The following is a 16,430-nucleotide window of genomic DNA, read 5'->3' as shown; positions in this document are numbered from 1 at the left end:
GTGGCAAAGTCTGATAAATAGCTATAGATTTAGGTTCATCTCCCTTTCATCTTTCTTATTATATAAATGCACTGAAAAACACTTGAAGTAGAATGACGTGATTGTGGAGAGAGAGCTGAGGAGGGAAGCAGACAGCTCAGCTTGTTCCTTTGTGATGGATGTCTTTGTGAGATTAGGGTAAAGTTTCTCATTCTGATGCATGCAGACTGTGCCCACTACTTGTAAGACACACTGTCAGATCTCCTTGGAAAAACTGAGCATATGAGTCATTTACTTGTAAAAACTTAGTAGCTCTGTGTTCTTAGGAAGGTTAAAAATGAGTGTTTGACAAATATATTTCTAAAGCCAAGGTTATGAATAGAAAGGACATGGATATGCATTTGCATGCTGTGTATTCATGTACTTGTATGCCATGCTTTATAGATTCTAAGACTCACCTTTTTTACATTTCAACATCTCTGCAGTTGAAATGCAGGTTGTAAGTTATGGTGTCTTTTAATTACTGTAGTCCACTTTTTCAGATGTAAATTAACATCTCTGTAATTTTCAGGCAGCTCACAATCAGTGGTATCTTAGATTGCATGACATATAGTTTATATCTGAATATTTGTAGGACACTGATACAGAGAGTTGAGTGTGATACTTCTCTTTTACCCAAAAAATAAAGTGAGAAGATTTATTCTGACAATTAATGGTTGAAGTCAAGAGAAACTATTTGGTCATAGAATCTCATTTACTGAATAAGTAAGTCACATGCAGTTGCAAAATGCAACATTTATTTACAGTCTCTCTTTATGATCTTAAGTAATCTAAAGATTAGGATGCAAATTCACTATGTAGTTTATAAAGCATGTTCTTTCTTATTTGATTACTGCATCACTACATTTTTTACATCAACTCTTTTTAACCCAGATATTCATGGTTTTGAAAAGAAGGTGAAAATTATTTCTGTCCTCTGTGTGTGTGTGTGTGTGCGTGCGTGCGTGTGCACGCGCAAGAAAACTTTTACCTCATCCATTCATGCCTGCAACAAAACATAACTATGTGCAGGACATTAGGTTAAGTTAAATTGTTAGAGATTTACAGACTGTTTAAGCAATCTTACAAGATTCTTAAAGCTCAAGAAAAGATGACTTAGCTCTCACTTTTATAAGTTGACCAGTACAGAATACAGAGAAAAAGCACTATACAATCTATAGAAGACACCGATTCTAGTCCTGTGGTAGAAATATGATGGATGGTTTCAGATTTCAAGGCTATTTAACAAAGTTTTCTTGTAGATATGGCTAAATATGAATAGATGGAATGAATTTATTATTGGTCTAGGTGTCCAAGGAGAGACAGTAGCATTCATTCAATTACTGAAAGATTTACTGATAATGATTATTGTATAGCAATTACAAGGACTGGCCTTTAATAATTCTTTCCACCTCTGAAATTCTATATTTCTAGGGCTTCATGTCAGAGGACAAGTTGCCTGATCGACCTGAGGGTAACTACCTGTTCAAAAAAACGTGGGCAGTGGTGGCGGGGCAGGGGCAGGTGGCAAGAATACCTGTCCTGCCTCCTTCCCCTAGACTTTAATGAGATAATGCATAATAAAGCATTTTATAAATTGTAACATTTTTATAAATTATTATGTCTTACATATGAAAAATGTAAATAGCCCCCAAAAATGTAAATGTCTTCAGAAGTTATCTACTTCTTCCTTCTGGCACTTTCTCCAGTTTAAAAGAGTCTAACTGGATTTTAACACTTAATAATGCTTTGTTTGAAACATTGTATTTGCCACTAGATCAAACATTAGATTGGGAGGTGAAGGAAGGGTGGTTCTGGGAGTATCTAATATGTTGTCAGCGTTCTGGGAGTGTTTTTTACAGTTTGGAATTAGGAATCACTGATGTCATGATCAGTCACATTATCATGGCAACATCGGAATTTCCTCATTTGCCTTCTCTTCGCTTGGGGAGTATCAATTTGCCACAGGTCTGTCATCAGTTCACCCCATGTGTTAAACATACTAGATAACCCAGAACTAGTCATTCTTAAAGATACTCAGGGTGGGGAATTTTTATAAGCTCCTTAAATATCCTATTTCAGTACTCTTAACTATATATCCTGATGTTGGAAACTTTACCTTCATACATATTCAACTGAATAGAAATTCATTTGTAATTCTATATCTTCTTGTTTGAACCTTTATAATTCAGGGGAGAATGAAAGGCTTTTCAGCATTCTCATTTACATAAAGGATGTCATTAATTATTCTAGCATCCTCCTCTTTAAGTGAAATAGACCTAATTTAATGGTAATTTTAGCAACTGAAGAGAAAGGAAACTTACTGTTTCTTTCCTTCTGTGTTTTGAATGCTTTGAAACCTTACTAGTGCTATTCATCCTAGGTTTTGGATAGACATTGGTTATGCACCCTCTCCCTACAGATAATTAGGAATTTCTTATTAAATAACCTTTTGCCATTCTTAGCTTACATGAGGGTTTTGTTTTTCCTGGGTACAGTTTGCTGTTAGAGTTAGATTTTTACTCATGTAAAGGACATGGTCATTCCAGGTTCAAATTAATTTTGTTTCCCATGATATAAAGATTTTTGGCTCCAGTTTTCCACAATTTTTTTTTTTTTTAATTTCCTAAGTACTTTCTGTCTCTTCCCAGGTCCTAGTAGCAAGAGTGGATGTGATCAGAAATTTTCCCAGCATACCCATTCCTTCCTTCCTCACCTCAGCTCTTGTCTTTTACCCACAGTTTGCTCACATACATAGGTAATTATGTTACTTCCATCTCTTTGGAGTCAGAGAGACCCAAGATCAAACTCCAGCTCTACTACTGTAATTTCAGAGATTACCTAGTAATATCTTTCTGTCATAATTTATGAGTTTTACTATAATTCATGGGAAATTCATTGAATTATCTTGAAATATTCTGAAAATAAGCACTTAACATTTTTATAGGCTTACAATAGGCATGGAGAATAACAGCTCCATACTAGATTTTCACAATCAGAGTATAGAAGATTGAGACATCGTCCAGTCAATTTAGGAAAACAGCAATTCACAATATATGAAAAATGGACCTTCTCTTTGTCTTGGTATCCCAAATAATTTACTTATTTTGCTGTGGAATTTGATCTATAGCTACAAATTCACTGTTGTTTAAACCAAAGCAAAATCTTGAATTTTTAATTTAAATGGCATTTTATTCAGATGTTGTATTTTTGAAAAGGATATAACTCCATGTACCTGTTTTTATAGTTTTTTTTTTTTCTTTTTTGAGACAGGGTCTTGCTCTGTTGCCCAGGCTGGAGTGCAATGGTGCAATCTCGGCTCACTGCAGCCTCAGCCTCCCAGGTTAGTTGGGCTAGCTAACTCAACGATTTTTTTAATAGAAAAACTTAGGGACAGAAACTTATAGATAACCCTTATGCCAAAACTTGCTGTCAGCTTTGAATTTTTATTAACTATTATGCAAGAGCAGAGCAATAACTAATTTATGAACAGATTAGATCACAAAATGTTTATAAGTTATTTGTTTCAAATTTGAAGGATGTTTCTTCATAGAGAGATGTTGTAAATGGTGATTAGGATTTTAGTTTACCTAAAATAAGCATCTATGAATCTCATAACGTAGCTAATATCTAATATGGTCTCTCACCCTTTTTTGAGGGAAAATAAAACTTGGTTCCAGTTCAGGATTCTGGAAATAACTTTCACCTAACCACCATCTCAGCCATCCTACAATATCCCAGAAGATAAATTTTTCTGCTTCTCTCCCAACTCTGTCCCACCAATGATTCCAGAAAAAAAAAAAAAACTGGTTTAAAGAGAGGAGTTATACCTTAGCAACCATCAGTGAAGTGAGATTTAGATGCTAGGTTGGGGCTCAATATATACCTGTACTATTCACGATATATTCGAATATTGGAAAGTTTGCATTTATATTCAGTGGAATGGAAATTCAATGTAAATCCATATGCTTTTACAACTCAGCAAATGCGGGCTTCTAGAAGGGATAAGTGCCTTGCCCAATGTCACACAGATGGTAAATGGTGAAGCCAGGATTCAGGGTCAGGTGCTCTGATGCCCAAGCTTTGGCTGTTAATACCATGTAAGTTTTTCTCCATGGGGCTTGGACTTGATCCATAGCTAATAGTAATAATAACCATTATTAATATTATTGGAGACAGGGGACTTTGGAGTCAAAGAGACCCAAGATCAAACCCCAACTCTACTATGTATTGGATTTGTGATCTTGGGCAAGTTACTCAGTTTTCTCTTTGGTAAAATGGGATAGTCATTCTTCTGTTCTGGGGGTGTGTGTGTGTAATGTGCTTAGAAAGTGCCTGGAATATAGTAGTTACTCAATAAATGACAGCTATTATTATTTAATACTACATGCAGAGAAGCAGCAGTGGGACAAAACTCATTTATTCTGTTTTGTTAACCAGGACAGAATAATCAGACTATGGCTTCTGGTAGGACTCATCAGAATATGGCTATGTTTGTATTGCTCTCTATACCTTCTAGGATTATAGCTATAGTTTTATTTTATTACAGTGGTTTCAGTTTTATACACATGTACTTTTATACATGTCTAGGGAGCCTTTAAGTTTGGAATAAGAATTGCAGATTTTTTAAAAAGCAAAATAGTAAATAATAGAAAATGTTGCTGCTACTTTAGAAATAGGGTACTTTATCAACTCTATTTTGTACGAGGAAAGAACAGAAAGAATCTGCTGACCCCATATTTTTTCTTCTTTTTTTTCTCCTGTTTTGCTGGGAGCCAGAGGCTTTGTGAGCTCTTATACATAGACTGTCAAAAGTAAATAGTTTTTTTTGGTGTGAACTGCATATACTAACCTATACAGTGTGGCTATATTTTATGCATTAAAGGTTGTAGTCTGATACAGTGTTGAATGAATTTTTCCTCTTAATTCCTTTCACCTTTCAATTTACCCAAATAAAAATGGGTGCTTGAAATAGTTCAACAGCAATAGAGGGATAGAACCTGCTGTAGGTCAGTTCTTTTCTTGATAGAGGTGTTCTATTCTTATCTCTTGGACATCTTCTCTGTCCCCATTCTTTTTCCTTCTTTCAAAGCTTAGCTTCGCCACCATACTTTCTTTGTAGTAATTTCATTCAAAGCTTACTCTTTTATGTGGGGCTCGGTAATATGTGTATAAGGGTGTTGGGTCCTCTAGGACGCCTCACCTTCCCCTTTTAGGAGTTCATCAATTAGCAATGATTTCAGCAGTGATTACCCCAAGTCTGCATTCTCCCTCATGCTAGCCTTCTATCTGTAGTTCTGTTTTTCTGATCATCTGCACAATGCTTCTTTCTGAGTATCCCTCAAACAAAACATTTATACAGTTGAGCTTCCCACACCTATGTTATATCCTATATTGATCTCTCCCTGCTGTGGACTCCCATAGCACACGATTGTCTAGAACACTTGCCTGGCACTTATCACTTAATGCCTTGCATTATTAGTGTACAGCAAGCAATTTGGGTGCTCTATGGTTTACAAGTACTCACCTAGGAATTGAAGCATTATCTATAAGGCTTTTTTTGAGATACGGCATTACAGAGTTTTAGAGAGCACAAGACTTAGTAAATCTTTTAACCCTAGCCAGGTCTAGATTTTAATCCTAGTTTGCTACTTGCTTACTAGCTTTGTGGATAGGTCACCCAGCCTTAACTTTTTTTCTTTCATCTGTACATTGAGGCTTATAACCCTTCCAACCTCAATGGTTGTTGTGAAAGTTAAATGAGACGTGAAAGGTTTAAAAATGAAAGTTTCATTTTAAAATTGTTGCTTTGGGACAAATGTCTTTCAAATTCAATTCTCAAATTTCAGGTATATGAGCTCTTTTAAGTGGCAGAAGGCATTATTACCTATGTGTGTCATCTCCTATTTTAGATTGCAGGCTTCTGCATGTACTGGTGGCTGCATCCTTATTATCCTAGTGGTATACACCTCCTGGCTTATGAGAGATCTCTGATACTGCTCACAGTCTTCCAATTCATTCAAAAATGGCTCTTCTCCAACACCTAACTTCTTTAAAGGAAACCGGACAAAAACAGATGAAGAAAAACTTCAGTGCACCTAGGCTCTTGAAACAGACCTTTTTTTAGACTTTCGTTTTCCTTTTAAAGTTAAATCTGCAGTATACACAACCTTAGAAAGCATATTCATTCAGCCATTTAACAGTTCTATAAAAAAATGACCTCCCCTTGCCTAAATTTGCTTGTCCTTAATTCCTGCTGTACCCTTGCTCCTGTTCTTTGATGTTCAGCATCAGTTATTTGCACAGTGCAACCATTTAAATCTAGGCATCACCATGATAAAACCTGGAAAAACAATAACAACAACTGCTGTTTACTGAGTTTGACACTTTTGTCCATGTACTGTACTTAAGACAATTTTGTGAGGAGTCTGGCACTCAGAGAGGTTAGCAAACTTGCCCAGAGCACAAGTGGGAAGCTGAAATATGGACCCAGATCTGCTTGGTTCTGCTTTAATTCTGTTCCTTGGATTGCAAAGTCCAGATTCCTTTAAGCTCTCTGAAGAAGGGTGTTTTAAGTACACATGTGGAGGGGCTGTTGTAAGTCTTAAGAGCCAAAGCAGCTCTAGGGACTGCAGCCCTCTCCATCATTTCACGGCCAAGTGCTCACCCACTCCTGGCATGCTCTACTCTCTGCCCGCTGCCAGTAAGCTTCCTGTTTACTCATAGTTTCTGCTTCCTCATAACCTTGGCTTGCATATGGTTTTGGTGTGTTGTGGCCTCAACTCTACCCCTGGCACTCTTGTAGTTTCTGCCTCCTTAGTAACTGGTTCAGCCATTGGAGTTTTCAGAATCAAATCCCCAAGGGTGAGAATTGGATTGGTCCTGCTCATTTTTTCACTCCCAGCCAAGTCGTAGGTCACTGGCCTGTTAGTTGCCCTTGGATCAGATTCCCTCAGCTTCTTTACCTACCAGCTGAGTGAGGTGAGGGAGGAAGACATAGGACAGCCCAGGCAGCAAAGTCTGTTTCCCTTGAAAGAGGAGGAGCATCGGCCAGGTGCGGTGGCTCAGGCCTGTAATCCCAGAACTTTGGGAGGCCGAGGTGGGCGGATCACGAGGTCAAGAGATCGAGACCATCCTGGCCAACATGGTGAAACATCATCTCTACTAAAAATACAAAAATTAGGTGGGCGTGGTGGCATACGCCTGTAGTCCCAGCTACTGGGGAGGCTGAGGCAGGAGAATCGCTGGAACCCAAGAGGCAGAGGTTGCAGTGAGCTGAGATCGCGCCACTGCACTCCAGCCTGGTGACAGAGCGAGACTTTGTCTCAAAAAAAAAAGAGGATGAGCATCTCTAGGACAGGTTCTTCCAAAGCCCTGTTTTTACCATGATAACTTGCAGTCTCTCTGGACTGTTTTCTTACCTTCTATGTCTTAGAACATATTTGTTTCAAAGGTCGAGGAACTTTTTCAGATGAACCTCACCAGGATCTGTCCCTGTAATCACTCTTACAACTAAGCACTTATGAATAATCTATAATTGAGTGTGTATGTTGTATATAGGGTCTCATAGTTACGTTTTTTTCTTACGTTGCATTCTCTGTGTTTGAGTGACTTCATTACATTTTATATTTTGTTGAGGGTAGACAATCTCTCTTATCTCTTTGTAATGCTTTACTTAAGAACACAGTACCTACTTAAGTTTGGAACTTTTGAACCCCCGTGGACATTGTTTTTTTAAAACATATATGCCTTATATTCTCTCCTTTTATGTCATTCACCATTATAGAACATACATTTTGTTGGCTTTTAGATATCCTTCTCTAGTCTTAGAGTCTTTATATATATATATATATATATATATATATATTTGAGACGGGGTCTCACTCTGTCACCCAGACTGGAGTGCAGTGGCGCGATCTCAGCAAGCTCCGCCTCCCGGGTTCACGCCATTCTCCTGCCTCAGCCTCCTGAGTAACTGGGACTACAGGCGCCTGCCACTAGCCCGGCTAATTTTTTGTATTTTTAGTAGAGACGGGGTTTCACCTTGTTAGCCAGGATGGTCTCGATCTCCTGACCTCATGATCCGCCTGCCTCAGCCTACCAAAGTGCTGGGATTACAGGCGTGAGCCACCGCGCCCGGCCAGAGTCTTTTTAACATTCTTTTAGTATTCTTAGTATATCTTAGTATTTAGTATTAGAATTCTTTTAGTTTTCTAATTTAAATTTCATCATCACTTAAAAACTTTTCTTATCCCCATAAAACGATTGCAGAGTGTATCCAATCAAATTTTAGCATTCTGGATTGCACAGCATCCAAAATATCATGACCTTAGAGTACAGCCATAGAAAAATTAATCTATGCTGTTCTTTTGTGGTTTACATTGTGGTTTCCTAAGAGACCACTCTTGACAACTGAGGTTGTACAGGGAATTTTTTCCATAGATGCACAGATGACAGGTCTGAGCTGCTGGGGTGTTGAGCAGTAAGTTCTCAGAGAAAGGCACCTATGACTTGAACATTCTGATGAATGTTTTCTATTTTATACTTGTGCTTGATAACTTGCAGTAAAGGGTCCTAGTGAGAGGCGACAGCAAAAGGACAGTCAAAACAGTTGTCTTATGCATGGAGTAGCAGAAAATAGTTCCACCAGATACACCAACTTTTAATGAATGCTCATGATACTGTGTTTGATACTTAATCACTTTAAAGGACAGATTTTTATGTGAATTTTGTCTGGCAAGTTCTTACTCGTCCATTGTGCACCTAGCACTGTGCCCAGAATAAGTTACTTTGCTTTTTTTTTTTTTTTAATGAAAAGAATCAAGAATTACATGTGTGTTTTATACGGTTATTTTTAATAGGTGAGGCTTTCCAGTTATCTGGCTGGAGAATGTTGGAAGAGCTTGAGTATGGAAGAGGTTCACTAAGTCACCAGCAGGATATTCTAGGATGAATATTTTTTCCAATTCCTTGCTGCGAAAAGCCTTTGAATGTCCACAGCTTTGCCAGAAGACTTCATTTCCATAGGGGACACTGTTTTCCTTAGGGAAGCCAGAAGGCATACGCCTTCACTTTTTAGACAAGTTAGGATTTTTCATTATCATGGCAGATGAGCCTTTCCAGGAAGGTATTAAGAGACCAAAAACCAAGGAAGAACTCTGTAATATTTACTGCAGCGATAGTATTCTGTAAAAGTCACCGTGGAACAGGCCAATCTGAAGGATGGCAAGCCCGTCCCAGTAGCTTATCCAGAGACCGCAGGCTCTGTCAGTCCGGGCTGCTGTGGAGGTCTTCTGCACTGCACAGGTTCGGGGCTTCATACGTCCACGGAAAGGTGGTCTAGAAAAGGGACAGCTTGAGCAGCCGTAGGTCATTTACATCGGGAAACAAAGGGAAGTCCCTCCTCCCTTTGTCTCTTTTTTGCCGAGTTTCTGTGTCCTTCGAAGAGAACACATTTGTGTCGCATCTAATAATTAACATAAGGAAGGATTACACTGTTCCAGTTTTCAGGGAGAAAGGTTTACCAAACTGATGGCCTTAAATGATTTTCGCTCCTTGATATTATCATCTTGAAGGAAAGCTGGTAAACTCTGGCTTAGGGATAAAACAAAACTTTACCGATCGTATTTGGGTGAGGGGCTGGGGAGTGGAGAGCTGTTTCCTCTGCTAAAATTTTAGCGTGTGAATCGGGGGATGGAGATTTGCAGAGGTTTGACGGGAGGGTCGTGTGTTCGTTGAAGTAGGGGTGATTGTCCACACCTTTTCTTGAAGAGTGGCGCGGGGGGGCCTAGTTCGAAAGGTGAAGAAGAGAGGGAAGACCCAGGTGCCAGAGTGGTCCCCAAAGCGACGACCTTAAAAGGGGCTTCGAGCCGGGGTGCAAAGCTGCCGCTGGTGCTTAGGAAAGAACCCAGGGGGAAAAAGAACAGAGGAGGGGGGTTGGCTACTCCGAGGAATGTGCGGCATGCGGGGAGCCAGACCCAACCATTGCACCAGAGCGGGGGCGCCGGCTGCTCCCCGGGCCGCCCGGCCCCGGCTCCGGCCCCGATCCCGGGAGGGAGAGCGCGGGGGCCGGGCGGGCGGTGGGGCGGCAGGCGCCGCGCGCAGCGGGCGGGCGGGGAGGCGCGGGTGGGCCTGGGCGCGGCGCGAGGCGATGCGCTGCCGCCTCCCCGCCCCCGGCCGGCGCGCTCTCAGGGCGGTGGTTGAGGCCGCGGTAGGTGGGGACGCGGCGGCGCTGCTCCTCCGCTGCCGCCGGGAGAGTCGGCGACGCCGCCAGCTCCGCGCGCGAACTCCTGTCCATGGCACGCAGGGCGGCGGCTGCCCGAGCTGCTCGAGTCTCGCCCGCCGCCGCGCCGCACTTTTAGGCGAGTGCGGAGGTCGAGGGCGGAGGGGAAGTCAGCGCGGAGCTGCAGCCCCCGCCGGCCGCCGCCGCGCGGCGAGAGGGAGTTCCCAGAGCTGCCGCGGCCCCGGGCCCGGCCGGCCCCCTCCTTGTGCCCTCCCCCTCGCGGCGAGGCTGCCCCGCGCCGGCGCCCGCGCCCGCACCCGCCGCCGCCGCCCGCAGCGATGATCTTCCCCAGCAGCAGTGGCAACCCCGGGGGCAGCAGCAACTGCCGGACGCCCTATCGCAAGCAGGTGAGGCGGTGGCCGGGATGCCGCGCCGAGGCCGGCGAGCCCCGAGTTACAAAGGGGGCCGCGCTCAGGGGCTCCGCGCCTCCTCGGAGGGACCGGCTGGGCGGTGACCTTGTTTCCCAGGAAGGCGGCCCGCGGGGACTGCTCGGCCGGCGACCTGAGCAAGGGAGATGCCCTCGCCGCCGCCGCCCGGGCCGGGCAGGGTGGGAAGTGGAGGAAGGGGCAGGGGCAGGAGCGGAGAGCCGGCGAGGGCAGAAGCGCGTCGGGCCGGGGGCTTCACCCAGCTCTGCAACAAGTTTGGGTTTTTCCCGAAACCTTTGTGTGTAGCGGAGTACGGTAATAAGTCGTCACGCTGGTGTGCAGTCTTCGCTAGGAACCTCAGAGAACCTGTCTGATTCGTAGGAAACCCGGAAGACGTGTGTCTGTGTGTGTGTGTCTGTGTCTCTGTGTGTGTCTGTGTGTGTGTTCGCGCGCGCCCCCCTCATTTAAAGAAAAAAAAGAAAGAAACAGGAACTTGTACTGTCACTTTCTCAAGGTTTTCAGTAGCACAGGGAAATCCTGTGACATCCTAGTTGCAGAAGATACTTGGATATGCCTGAGTCATACACATGCTGTTTCCTATTTTAATACCGTTTCATACATTTTTTAACAGATTGAACTGGAAAGCCACTTCAGTGGTTAGATCACAGTCCCCTGCTGGGAAAAGGAATGGAGCTGGGAGCTTATAGTTGAGGCCTTTTGTTTTTCATCTTTGTTTTTAAAAGAAGGTTACTGAAGCCATGTTGTGATATATCTCACAGAGCCTTTCAGCAGCAGCAATAACAAAACCTAGCTTTAAATTATCTAAAAAATGTGCAAGTCTGTTTAGAAAAGGTTAAACTGATTTAGAGGTCAGTGGCAAGATGCTTGTTGAGAAAACAAAAACAGGATTGCAGATATTTTTCCTTCATAATAAATCTCTTTTCTGCATCCTTAGCCACTGAGACAAATCAATTAAGTAATTATCCCAAAAAGGATACAAGCGAACTGTAGCCTTCCGTGCAGACCGTGGCTCTCTTAAGATCACGACCGATGACAGTGATGCTTGGTGGCTTCCCTTTAGGTATTTACAGGATTATTGATTATGTTTAGGTCTTGTCAGAGTCATTCTTTTTTGTGTGTATGTCCTAGCGTAAGTGTATTTGCAAGTATTTTGGCAGTGTCAAAAAGAAATGTTTTCTGCCTTCTGGTCTTTGGTTCTTTTCTATGTTAACTTTCCTTTAAAGAGGCAGTAAACACACACCGTGGTCTGTGTGCCCTTGATGTGGAAGTCCATGGAACTTTTACTTGGGTTAAGAAGTTCTTTCCTTTAATTAATTAAATAAATAAAATCTGCATTTATGACTCGGCTGAAGGATATGCTAAGATAGTCAAGATTCAGAAGCAGGCATTTCGAAGTCATTTCATGTGGATTCATTTAAAAGAAATGCTCTCGGATCCAGTACACTTACATCACTTCATAAATGCAGCCAATTTACAATAAACATTCCCCTTGCAACCCCTCCTCCCCCACCCACCTCACTCTACCTGAAAAGATGGCTAATTATGTTAGGGCCTTGTGTATTCATTTATTTGTTGTCAAAACTCGGCGGGGTGTTAGCTCTGAAATAGGGAAAAGGCTCTGAGGGCGAGGCCTTTGGCTGTGAGGGGCTGGAGGTTTTGTGTGTGAAGGGGGGTGGCCTGCTGGTCTGGAGCACGCTGATAAGATGCTCTTCTTTTCACAGGGCTCTCCTTAGATTCAAAGACTAAAAGGGCTGACTGAATCAGAAAAACAAACAGACTTTCTTTTTTCTATAGGCAAGGAAAGAAATGAATGTGTAGGCATTATACAGACACAAGACCCCGGGTACCAGTGGTATTTGAGTCAAAGCTTTCTTTTGTTAGTATTTAGCCATTCACTGGGAAAGCACACTTCCATCGCGGGGACCTGGTTACCATGAGTGACTTTGTGATCTCATCCTGGCTTAGCCTAAATGGGAAGTCTAATTAATGCTTTTTATAAGATTTTGTGATGTTAAGCTTCAACCTTGCAGTTCATATTAGTTTGTTCATTTTGATGAAAGAATTGGCAGATTTTAGGTATATGTTGCAGTTTGATTTCAGTCTAGAAATACATAATCAGCTGTTAAAGCTAATCTCAGATAATTTGCCAGAAAAAAAAAATTGGAATGTAAGGAATACTTTACAGTCACCTTTGGAAAAAACACCGTAATGGTTCGGAATCACACTTGCGTTATACATACATAATAGTAGTAGCTAACTTTCATTGAGTACTTCACTACCTGCTGATTGCTGTTCTGAATGTTTTTGGCAGATTAACTCATTTAGTCATCTTAAAAGTCCTATGAGGCAGGCAATATTTGTATATCCATTTTACAATTAAGAACACTGAGGCATAGATTAAGCAGATTGCCCAAAGTCTGTTCAACTCAAAGTGCGGAGCCAGGATTTGAACCCTGACAATCACCCCCTTCCAAGCCACCACACTACGGCTGCCTGCCTACATGTACTGCTCAACAGCAACCCATAGAGAGCTTATCTGCATCATCGCCCATCACCCTTCTAATCTTAGAAGTCCAGTTTAGGGATTCCTCCCACCTTTTTGGGGAGGGAGAACTTGTGAGCTAGGAGGTGAATGATGAAGTAAATGGATGATACAGATGGTAAGTTTGTGATGTTTGGAAGCAGCATTGATATAAAAATGTGGCTGTACTGAATGATTGTACAACTCTTAAAGCTTTTTACATTTTACATATACAGTCATCTCTCAGCATCCGAGGGAGATTGGTTCCAGGATGGCTCAAGGTCCTGATATAAAATTGCATAGTATTTGTATATAACCTATGTACATCTTCTCATATTCTTTAATCTCTAGATTACTTATAATACCTGATACAATGTAGATGCTATGTAAATAATTGTTATACTGTATTATTTTCTAATTGTTTTATTGCTATTTTTATTGTTTTTCCCCGAAATATTTTTAATCCACAGTAGGCGGATGCAGAACCTCTTTATACGGAGGGCCGACTGTGTAGGAGTGAGCTAGTTTCAGTTAAAGCAGAGGTGGTTGGTACTCATCCCTCACCTGCCCCCACGTAGGGTAGCCAGGGCATCAGGGAGTAGTGATCTCTGGCATCATCTGGGATCAACAGGATTTTCCTGCCTCACAGGCCTGTGAGCACATTAGAAATACACCTGCTCAGCTCAAGTCAAAGTGAGACGCTTTTGAATGGAGTGATAACCCAGTAGGCAGTATCTAAATAAAGATTGGTTCAAATCTCAGTGGACAAATGTGTACTTTCTATTACTGTTGACTGTGACTTTGAAGTATATGATGTTCATTAAGCAAATCCAATCTGATTGTATGAAAAGAGCACCCCAAAAACCAAAATGAAACCATTTATCAGGACTTTTGTAGCTGTGAAAATATTTTATTGTGTTTTGAAACAAAAAAAGTGATTTATACTCAAAGGCTTTTAGATATAGAAAATTGGTATTTTCATTTTTCCTTTGTGTTGTTTCTTGAATTCTTTTATTAGCTACTCTTCCTGTTTCCTTACTTCCATTTTGGAACTGCTTTCTTGAGGTAGTTAAGTTACAAACCAACCATACTTTGGTTTCTGCACATCGTGGCATGTAGGAAGGCCTTTTTTGCTAAGCAGTATGCTGTCCTAGTGGTTTCCAGTAGGGTTTTGGAGGTAGGGGAGTGAATACAGAATTTTTCTGCGTGTGTATATGTGTATGTTTATATCTCTGTGTGTTTAATGGTCTTGCCCTCCAATAGTTGTACTTGTTAAATGTTGCTAACTTTTGATGAGGGAAGTACTTATCTTCCCAGTTTAAGTAGATTTACATAGTTTACTACCTTCTTCAAGATTAACTGGGTGTAGCTGCACGTGAGGAATTCAACAGTGATTCAGTGTTTGGCCTTGTTTAGAGGATGACATACAAGCTGTTGATTAATCCTCTTCAGGCAGTTTCTGTTCACAGCAATTTGTGTTTAGTAGATTGAGTTTTGTTAAAGTTTGAAGATTAAACTTGTGCATAGAAGATATTTAAATGAACACTGCCTGAAACAGTCCCAATTTGTTGTTGTTTTAAATAAAGTAAACGTTTTCAAGCTACAGAGATTGGAGGTTTAGTGGAGAGTAACAGAAAGGTAAATTGGTATGTATAAGTAAGGTATTGGCCCATTTTTATGTTATCTCTGTGTATTTGTGATCAGGTAGGATCTATGAGTCATGATGATGATATTTTAAAATCTACCCATACATAGCCATTTGAAAACTGTACAATTCATCGTGATTGTCCACTTTTTCTACTAGGGACCCATTTTGGCATCTCATTACATGTTCCATAGTTCACTTCAGGTTTTGAACATACTTCTAGTTTTTTGCTTTTCCTTATTTTTAGAGATTACTGTCAACTGGGCTCACCATATATTAGTACTTTTATTTTTGGGATCTTTCTTGTTCAGGAGGGTAAGAGTGTATCTGATCCAGGTTTCTGAGAATATATTTATAAAGTATTCACCCAATAAATAAATATTTTAAGGATGTATAAACTTCAGTCGTATTTAATCTTCATAGCATCCGTATAGAGAAGGTCTGGAGTTTTGAGGCAGTGACATTAAGTGGCCTATGTGGTGAAAGCTAGGTCCCTGGAGTCAAGGGCTGTGTCTGCTGCTAGGAAAAAGAAAGCCCATCAAGAACAGCTGTGGCCTCACTACACTTCCCTTTACTTGGCCTCCCAAAGACATGTGGCCCACAGTGTCCAGATTTCAGATGTGGGAATTGTAGCTCTTGAATGTATTAGTGTTTTTTTGTTTGTTTTATAAAGGCTTTCACAGATAACATACTAGACACTGAGTTAAATTTGAATTTCAGATAAACAGTGAATAATTTTTTAGTATAAGTATGTCCCAGATTTTCATCATACTGCATTTTTAAATTTGCTAAATCTAGCAACCTTCTCTCAGGGAAGTCCAATTCACTTTTTAAAACTCGTTATAAAAAAAATCATGATAATAAGACATACTATTCTTAATTTTTCCACTGAAAATTTTGCCCCTTAGCATATTCCTTAGGCTCTGATAACGCACGTTTCACATTTTACCTCCTTGAACCATTTGGTCCACGCTTCCGCCTGCACTCTACCTAATTGAAAGACTATGGCTTAAGTTCTGGCTCTACCATTTGCATGCTTTTTCACTTAACCTCCCTAAGTCTGAGTTTCTGCTAAGTAAAGATAATAGTGCCCACTTCACAGGGTTGTTGTTGTTAATCCTTCTAAGGTGCTATTATTAATGTCCCCACAGAGCAAGCAACAGCGGGTGGTCCTAGAGACTTCTGTGTGGTCTAGGGAGACCTTGACACAGTCGCCTAAGAATGGACCATGTTTACAGCCTCTGAGAATGGACTGTGTTTAGAATGAGGGGCAGCCTGAAAAAGGGTAAGGACCTGAGGTTGAAAATGAAATTCTCAACCACATTTTTTTAAAAAAAGAAAGTACCAAGAAGTAGAAAAGTGGATCCCACCATATTTTTAAACAGTTGGTCATGGTTTATACTCTCGATAGCAGAATTTGCTTCCTCTCTGGGGAAGACTTTCAATCATTTCTCCTTTATTTCATGCAAATCTATTAGGAAGGTAAAAAGAGCATTGATCATTCTTATCAGTGAAAAATGCTACTTTTTAATTTGCTGGAAAACAGATTTGATTATTAGTGTATGCACAATTATTTCC

At 41.1% G+C, this 16,430-nt stretch overlaps 1 protein-coding gene across 27 annotated transcripts in view; it reads left to right on the top strand.

The window, feature by feature from the left end:
- RBMS1 (RNA binding motif single stranded interacting protein 1) overlaps positions 1-16,430 on the top strand; it is a 221,515-nt gene that overhangs the window by 71,188 nt on the left and 133,897 nt on the right. For 6 of the 27 annotated variants that reach the window (XM_054549390.2, XM_063712830.1, XM_063712832.1 and 3 more), the window contains exon 1: positions 10,234-10,647. The exons of 16 other annotated variants lie outside the window; for them this stretch is intronic. In XM_054549390.2, coding sequence (XP_054405365.1) covers positions 10,579-10,647 — 69 coding nt within the window. In that variant the 5' untranslated portion in view covers positions 10,234-10,578. Of the gene's footprint in view, positions 1-1,920; positions 1,987-3,291; positions 3,362-10,180; positions 10,648-16,430 lie in introns of those variants that run through there. 5 more of the 27 variants (XM_054549392.2, XM_054549391.2, XM_054549387.2 and 2 more) reach the window with 5 other exon arrangements.

The sequence above is a fragment of the Pongo abelii genome, chromosome 11 (genome assembly GCF_028885655.2).
Source record: "Pongo abelii isolate AG06213 chromosome 11, NHGRI_mPonAbe1-v2.0_pri, whole genome shotgun sequence".
In the NCBI taxonomy this organism is placed as follows: domain Eukaryota; kingdom Metazoa; phylum Chordata; class Mammalia; order Primates; family Hominidae; genus Pongo; species Pongo abelii.
This window is presented reverse-complemented; position numbering and strand designations above follow the sequence as displayed.